The sequence below is a fragment of the Protobothrops mucrosquamatus genome, unplaced genomic scaffold, assembly GCF_001527695.2.
Source record: "Protobothrops mucrosquamatus isolate PMUCROS unplaced genomic scaffold, P.Mucros_1.0 scaffold5078, whole genome shotgun sequence".
Lineage (NCBI taxonomy): Eukaryota > Metazoa > Chordata > Lepidosauria > Squamata > Viperidae > Protobothrops > Protobothrops mucrosquamatus.
The window spans coordinates 3,591-12,243 of NW_015390955.1; the positions used below are offsets into that span (position 1 = coordinate 3,591).

An 8,653-nucleotide genomic window follows, 5' to 3' on the forward strand; every position below is an offset into this window, starting at 1 on the left:
GCAAGCGGACCTGACCTAGGGTGGATTTTATATTGGGTTTTTTAGGAATTTGAAAGACGCAACTCTAAATTTGGTTTAATTCGGTTTTAAGGGGGGGATTGTATATATGTTTTGGTTTTAAGTATGTTGTGCGCCGCCCTGAGTCCCGTCGGGAGAAGGGCGGCATATAAATTAAATTAAATAAATAAATAAATTAAATTAAATAAACAAAGATGATCAGGGGACTGGAGGCTAAAACATACAAGGAACAGTTGCTGGAATTGGGGATGTCTAGTTTAACGAAGAGAAGGACAAGGGGGGGACAGGATAGCAGTGTTCCAGTATCTCAGGGGCTGCCCCAAAGAAGAGGGAGTCAAGCTCTTCTCCAAAGCGCCCGAAGGCAGGACGAGAAGCAACGGGTGGAAACTGATCGAGGAGAGAAGCAACCTAGAACTAAGGAGAAACTTCCTGACAGTGAGAACAATTAACCACTTCTGGCTTGACGTTGCAGGAGCCGTACCTGCAGACGATTTGCGACTGCTGCAGCTACCGCCTGGATCCGGTCAGCCCGGTGCGCATCCTGAACTTGCAGTGCCCGGGGGGCGAGACAGAGCCCGTAGTCCTGCCGGTCATCCGCGGGTGCGAATGCAGCAGCTGCCAAGGTGAGTCTCTGTCGGGTCTCTTAAGCAGGCGGGAAAAGGGCCCCTCTAGCCTGGCTGATATTCCGGGAAGGAAGGGAGGGGGAAATAGCCCTTTCCCTCCCACGAGGAACCGACCCTCAGATACACTATCGAGTTTCCGGTTATTCCGGAGATTCAATTTAACAATCATAGCCCATGTACCATTATGCATAACTCTAGGTCGGACAAAGAGACATACTCTCTTAAGTTGCGCGTTTATTCAGATCTGAGCAGAGAGACATACTCTCTTAAGTTACACGTTTCTTCAGATCTGAGCAGAAAGACATACTCTCTTAAGATACGCGTTTCTTCAGATCTGAGCAGCGACATACTCTCTTAAGTTACGCGTTTCTTCAGATCTGAGCAGAGAGACATACTCTCTTAAGTTACACATTTATTCAGATCTGAGCAGAGACATACTCTCTTAAGTTACACGTTTATTCAGATCTGAGCATAGATCTACTCTCTTAAGTTACACGTTTCTTCAGATCTGAGCAGAGACCTACTCTCTTAAGATACGCGTTTCTTCAGATCTGAGCAGCGACATACTCTCTTAAGTTACGCGTTTCTTCAGATCTGAGCAGAGAGACATACTCTCTTAAGTTACACATTTATTCAGATCTGAGCAGAGACATACTCTCTTAAGTTACACGTTTATTCAGATCTGAGCATAGACCTACTCTCTTAAGTTACACGTTTCTTCAGATCTGAGCAGACAGACATACTCTCTTAAGTTACGCGTTTATTCAGATCTGAGCAGAGAGACATACTCTCTTAAGTTATGCGTTTATTCAGATCTGAGCAGAGACATACTCTCTTAAGTTACGCGTTTATTCAGATCTGAGCAGAGACCTAATCTCTTAAGTTACGCGTTTCTTGAGATCTGAGCAAAGAGACATACTTTCTTAAGTTACACGTTTCTTGAGATCTGAGCAAAGAGACATACTCTCTTAAGTTACACGTTTCTTCAGATCTGAGCAGAGAGACATACTCTCTTAAGTTACGTATTTCTTCAGATCTGAGTAGAGAGATATACTCTCTTAAGTTACACGTTTATTCAGATCTGAGCAGAGACATACTCTCTTAAGTTTCTTCAGATCTGAGCAGAGACATGCTCTCTTAAGTTACACGATTCTTCAGATCTGAGCAGAGACATACTCTCTTAAGTTTCTTCAGATCTGAGCAGAGTCATGCTCTCTTAAGTTACGTGTTTATTCAGATCTGAGCAGAGACATGCTCTCTTAAGTTACGTGTTTCTTCAGGCCTGAACAGAGAGACATATTCTCTTAAGTTACTCGTTTATTCAGATCGGAGCAGAGAGAGACTTAAGTTACGTGTTTCTTCAGATCTGAGCAGAGAGGTATACTCTCTTAAGTTACGCGTTTATTCAGATCTGAGCAGAGAGACATACTCTCTTAAGTTACACATTTATTCAGATCTGAGCAAAAAGACAGATTCTCTTAAGTTACACATTTTTTCAGATCTGAGCAGAGAGGTATACTCTTAAGTTACACGTTTATTCAGATTTGAGCAGAGAGGCGTACTCTCTTAAGTTACGAGTTTATTCAGATCTGAGCAGAGAGACATACTCTAAGTTACGCGTTTATTCAGATCTGAGAAGAGAGATATACTCTCTTAAGTTACGTGTTTATTCAGATCTGAGCAGACTTACTCTCTTAAGTTACGTGTTTCTTCAGATCTGAGCAGAGACATACTCTTAAGTTACGCGTTTCTTCAGTTCTGAGCAGAGAGACATACTCTCTTAAGTTACGCGTTTATTCAGATCTGAGCAGAGACAGACTCTCTTAAGTTACACTTTTCTTCAGATCTGAGCAGAGAGAGACATACTCTCTTAAGTTACACGTTTCTTCAGATCTGAGCAGAGAGAGACATACTCTCTTAAGTTACACGTTTATTCAGATCTGAGCAGAGACATGCTCTCTTAAGTTACGCATCTATTCAGATCTGAACAGAGACATACTCTCTTAAGTTACGTGTTTCTTCAGATCTGAGCAAAGATAGGACCTGCCCTAAGGCAGGGAAGGAACCACATCGTACAATATTTCAGCAAGCACTGATAACTTTATTTGTGTACGTCGATAAGGGAACAAAAGCTGATTAGGAAGGAAACAGCTATTGTCTGCGGAATAGTAGAGAAACAGGGAAATGGCTAAAAGGTCCCAATCGCTTCCTCTCGTTAGTGAACATAAGGAATTTCAGCAAATTTTATTTAAAGAAACAATTCTGATTTCTGGTGTTACTGGGGGATTCTGGGAGTTGAGGTCCACCCCTCTTAAAGCAGGCCAGCTGGGGGATTCTGGGAGTGAAAGTCCTCCCCTCTTAAAGCATGCCGGCTAGGGGATTCTGGGAGTAGAAGTCCTATACTCTTGAAGCATGCGGAATGAGGAATTCTGGGAGTTGAAGTCCACCCCTCTTAAAGCATTCTGAATGAGGAATTCTGGGTGTTGAAGTCCTCCCCTCTTAAAGCTTGCCGGCTGGGGGATTCTGGGAATGGAAGTGCTCCCCTCTTAAAGCTTGCCGGCTGGAGGATTCTGGGAGTTGAAGTCCACAAGTCTTACAGGGGCCAACTTTGGAGATCCCTGCTTCAGGCCCGGCCAGTCCAGCCCCCTACTCAGCTCCCCAACCTCAAGGGAGCTCTGCAAGGAGGCACCCCTCAAAAGAGACCCCACCCATTCACCCCCAAATCTTCCACCCTTGAAGGAGTCCCGCCTTCCAGGCTGCCCCCCCAGAACCCCACCTCCCAGTTTCTTGTCGTTTCATTGCAGGCGGTGACCTCGCCAAGCGCTGATTGATGCCTCCCTTCGAGGATCCCAAATCGGGGCACCACGGGGGCACCCCACACTGCACCCCAGTCTCCAGCCTCGCCCGGCCTTTCTCTTCTTTGCCAGTCAATAAACCATTTTCAGCCGCTTCCTGAAGGATGTCTGGTTTTTTCTCGCGTCCCCCCCGGAGGTTTCCGCGCCGGGAAGGGGGGGTCTGTGAGGTTTTGGGGTGAGGGCCCAGGTCTGTGGTGGGCGAGGGATCCAGTGGCCCCCAGGGGCTTGAGAGGGGTCTGAAGTGGTCTCAGGTCTCATGCTCGAGCAGGGCGTTGGACTGGATGACCTCCAAAGTCCCTTCCAACGCTGTCGTTCTACGACTCCCGCTTGAGTAGTGGGCTGGAATGGATGACCTCCGGGGTCCCTTCCAACTCTGTTATTTTGGAAGGAAGGAAAGAAGAAAGGAAGGAAGGAGAGAGGGAGGACGGACACAGGACAGCAAGGAAGAAAGGAAGGACACAGGAAGAAAGGAAGGGAGGGAGAACAGGAAAGGAACGAAGAAAGGAAGGAAGGACACAAGAAGTAAAGGAAAGGAAGGAGGGTGGGAGGACACAGGACAGAGGAAGGAAGGAGGAAAGGAAAGACAGATACAGGACGAAGGAAGGAAGGAAGGAAGGAAGGAAGGAAGGAAGAAAGAAAGAAAGAAAGAAAGAAAGAAAGAAAGAAAGAAAGAAAGAAAGAAAGAAAGAAAGAAAGAAAGACAGAAGGACAGAGGAAGGAAGGAAGGAAGGAAGGACACAAGCCAGAGAAATAAAGGAAAGGAAGGAAGGACACAGGACAGGAAGGAAGGAAGAAAGAAAGAAAGAAAGAAAGAGGAAGGAAGGACACAAGTCAGAGAAAGAAAGGAAAGAAGGACACAGGACAGGAAGGAAGGAAGGAAGGAAGGAAAGGACGGACACAGGGCAAAGGGAGGAAGGAAGACTTGGGGGAGACGTATATGGCTTTGGGGGGGTCCTCCATTGTTGGAGCCCCCAGGCTCACCCAGTTGCTGCTCCCAGTACCCTTCCCCTTCCTGCCGCTTGAGCCTTGCGCCAGGCGCTGCACCCGGAGAGGCCGACCGCCTTGGAGCGAAAGGTAGCTGCCGAAGATCCCCTTTGCCAAGCCAGCCGGCAGAAGCCACTCAGTCTCTGGGAGCAACCAGTGGGGTCGGTGGCTGCATCCCCACAGGTGGAGCCTGGCTACCATTAAACTCAGTTGGTGATGATGGCTCGCCGGCAGCCCTTGCCTTAGGACCGCCCCCGAGCCCCAAAATTCCCCTCGCTAAGCGAGACGGCCGTCAAGCGGGCTTTGCCTCAGGTTACGACCTTTCTCGCCGCTGTTACACGAAGCGCTGCAGCAGTTCAATTAGCCCCCACCCCACCCTGGTTGCGAAGTGATTCCGGCTTCCCCCCATGATGTCCTTTCTCAGATGGTCGCAAAACGGGAAACCGCGTGACCCCGGGACGTTGCGACCGTCATAAAGAGGAGCCGGGGGCCAAGCGTCTGAATTTTGATCACTGGGGATGCAGCAACGGTTGTTAAGGGGGGAAAACGCTTTTTTAAAAAAGTGCTGTCGTAACTCTGAAGCGTCACTAAAGGAGTCGAGGATTTCCTGTACTCTCTTGGGGGAAGGCCGAATCCACTTGAGGCAAGCGCCGATGACGGAAATATGGCGAGTTTCGGAAGAACGACGAGTCGACTGGGACATATCCGGTCAGAATTTCATCCAGATTGGATCGACCGAAATGCAAAATAGAGCCTAGAGAGTGGGGACTTCAGTTCCCAGAATCCACCAGCCGGCCTATTTTAAGAGGGGAGGACTTCAACTCGCAGAATCCCCCCAGCCAGCATACTTTAAGAGGAGTGGAACTCAACTCCCAGAATCCCCCAGCCGGCACGCTTTAAGAGGGGAGGACTTCCACTCCCATAAGTTTTCCCTCCCACACGGAAATGCTTTAAGATGGGTTGAATTCAGGTCCCAGAATCCCCCAGTCTGCATGGTAAGATGGGTGGACTTCGACTCCCAGAATCCCCCAGCCGGCATGCTGTAAGAGGGGAGGACTTCAACTCCTAGTATCCCCTATACAACATGTTTTAAAAGGGGTGGACTTCCACTCCCAGAATCCCCCAGCCGGCACGCTTTAAGAGTGGGGACTTCAGCTCCCAGAATCCCCCAGCCAGCATGTTTTAAGAGGGAACCTTGAGTTGAGGGTCTTAGGGGGTCGGTCGGTACGAAAGTCTCCCCTCCTGAAGGTGAGGGTATTCAAAAGGGAGGGTGTGCCTTTACGAAATTCTACCCAACTTAAGTTCAGGGTCTTAGGGGGTCAGACGTACAATTCTACCCACCTGAAGTTGAGGGTCTTCGGGGGGTCGGTCGTACGAACTTCACCTCTCCTCTTCAACTCCTAGTATCCCCTATACATGTTTTAAGAGGGGTGGACTTCCACTCCCAGAATCCCCAGCCAGCATGCTTTAAGATGGGTGAACCTCAACTCCTAGAGTCCCCCAGCCGGCATGCTTCAAGAGGGGTGGAGGTCAGCTCCCAGAAATCCTTAGCCCGCACATTAAGATGCGTTGAATTCAAGTCCCAGAGTCTGCATGTTAAGACGGGTGGATCTAAACTCCCAGAATTCCTCAGCCAGCGTGTTTCAAGAGTGGAGAATTCCCAGAATCCCCCCGCCGGCATCCTTTAAGAGGGGTGGACTTCAACTCCTCCTCCCCCCCTTCTCCTCCACTCCACAACGCTCCCCCCCTCCCCTTCTAGCTCTGATGATGTTCCTTAGTTGGGTCCTGAGACGTCTGCAAAGAAACCACCCAGGTCAGAGAGCACCAAGGACCCCACAGTTCCTCCTCCTCCTCCTCCTCCTCCTTCTCCTCCTCCTCCTCCTCCTCCTCCTCCTCCTCCTTCTCCTCCATCATCATATTAATTTTCTGGTTTATTGCGGCTATCTTGAAAAGTGGTTCTTTGGTCACGATGCAGGAACGTTCCGCTGACCAGTTCCGGCTTCCGGCTAAAACCTGCCGCTGTTTTTCACGGAGCAAAGTCCCAGCATCCCGAAAGCCTTCAAGGGTGTTCGGAGGGCGACGCGACGTCCGAGGGCATTTGCAGGAATAAGGGACCCGTTCGCGTACAGGCCGTCCTCAACTTACGACGACAAGAGCGCCCCAAATGTCTGTTTTTGGGTGAGACATCGGTTCAGTGAGTTTTGCCCCGTTTGACAACTGTCCTTTCCCCGGTTGTTAAGCGAATCACCGCCGTAGATAAGTTGGTAACTCAGTCGTTAAGTGAATCTGGCCCCTCCCCCCTTGACTTTGCTGGTCATAAAAAGGGGATCACAACAACGGTGATGAACCAGTTGCTCAAGCGCCTGAATTTTGATCCCGTCAACCCTGGGGATGCTGCAAATGGTCATAAGTGTGAAAATGGGGCGTAACTCCCATTTTTCCAGTGCCGTTGTCATTTTGAACAGGTCACTGAATGAACTGTCGTAAGTCGAGGACTAACCTTTATTTATGGAGGAATACCATGGGGACGGCCACTACGTTTTTTTCACAATCACGGAGCTGGAAGAGGAACAACCCTCCTCGATCAAGTGGGGGCGAAGACCGAACGGTCTTTCGGGCTTAGCGTTACGCACTTCAGAAGGGGGTGTCAAACTTCCGGCCCATGGGCCGGTTGCATCATGCCGAGGCCGCACTCACTCTAGCTCCGGCAATGCAAAAAAAGTTGCGACACGTCGTGCGATGTGGCGAGTTTGACACCTGCGCTCTAGAAACTATGAATGCCTGTGTCAGGCTTGTTTTGATGGTCCTCCGCTGGTTGCTCAAACCAGAGATACACGAATCTGAAACCTGCGGGAGAGACTGTTGACTCTTAAAACTGGGAGAACAGCCCGCTGTCCCTTGTCCCAAAAGGGCAGGAGTAAAAGCTGGAGTATTTTAGTCCTGGGGGGGTCAAAACAGTGCCACTGTCTACAATAAAGCAATGTTTCTCGCAGCGCTGTGTCTAGACATTTTTGTGGGCAGCGCCTCCCAAACCAGCACCTCCTCCGCGACGGTTCTTGTGCCGTGTGCCATCCCGAGAGTCTTCGTGGACAATGAGATTCCAACGGAAACCAGCGTCTCCTCACCTGTGGCTCCTCTGATGCAGCGTCAGGTACTTCCTCTGCGTGAATCGCCTCCCGCAGTCGACGCAGGTGATGGGAGCCGTCTCCGGCTGGGCGGACGGCATCCCTGAAGTGAGCCCCGCATCCTTCCTCTTCCTCCCTGCCCCTTGGCCTGCCCTGGGGGCCTTTCTATCTGCCACAAGTAGACCCCTCTTGCTCTGCAGTGGGGCACTTCGCGGCACTTCATCTTTGTGCATCTTCTGGTGCACCAACATGATTTTCTTGTTCCGGAAGCGCTTCTGGCACTGCGGACACTCGTATGGCTTCTCCTTGGCACGCACCCTTTGCAGGATGAGCCCGGTGGTGTCCCCCAGGGGCAGCGTCTCCCCGCGGTGGACCTTCAGGTGACTGTTGAGATGCTGCTTCTGCCGACAAGTCTTGCTGCAGAAAGGGCAGCGGTACGGCCGCTCGCCGGTGTGCATGCGGTAGTGGATGTTCAGCGTGGCCTTATCCCGGAAGGTCTTCCCGCACTCGGGGCATCGGTACGGCCGCTCGCCAGTGTGGAAGCGTAGGTGCTTGACCAGATGCTGCTTGTAGCCAAAGCGCTTCCCGCACGCCATGCACAGGAAGGGTTTCTCGCCGGTGTGCACCCTCTGGTGGCTGCGCACATTGCGTTCCTGGGCGAAGCACTTCCCGCACTGTTTGCAGGGGAAGGGGCGCTCCTTGATGTGCGAGGCCATGTGCGCCACCAGGATCTGCTTGAGCCGGAAGCTGCTCCCGCACTCCAGGCAGGCGAAAGGCCTCTCCGTCGAGTGCGTCCCCTGGTGTTTGCGCAGGCTCTGCTTCTTGTTGAAGCTCTTCCCGCACTCCGCACAGCTGTAGGGTTTCTTCGGATCGGGCGGGCAACGCAGGTGACACTGCAGCTGCATCTTGGCCGCCAAGCTCTTTTTCGAGGAGCTGCTGCGGGCCATGACCGGCGGGGGCGGCTTCCTGCGCAGGTGGATCTTGATGTGCCGCTTGAGGTCCCCCCGGGAGGGGAAGGCCTTGGGGCAGAGGTGGCACTTGAACGGGC

General features: G+C 51.1%; 1 protein-coding gene across 1 annotated transcript; it reads right to left on the reverse strand.

Moving 5' to 3' along the window:
• Positions 1 to 7,601: 7,601 nt before the first annotated feature.
• On the reverse strand, positions 7,602 to 8,552 carry LOC107299534 (gastrula zinc finger protein XlCGF7.1-like). Its single transcript, XM_015828895.1, has one exon. The coding sequence runs from the start codon at positions 8,550 to 8,552 to the stop codon at positions 7,602 to 7,604; it is 951 nt and encodes a 316-aa protein (XP_015684381.1).
• Between the last annotated feature and the right edge of the window lie 101 nt (positions 8,553 to 8,653).

What these genes read in the sequence shown, in the direction of transcription:
- LOC107299534 (XM_015828895.1), bottom strand. Translation starts at nt 8,552, where the DNA reads ATGGCCCGCAGCAGCTCCTCGAAAAAGAGCTTGGCGGCCAAGATGCAG.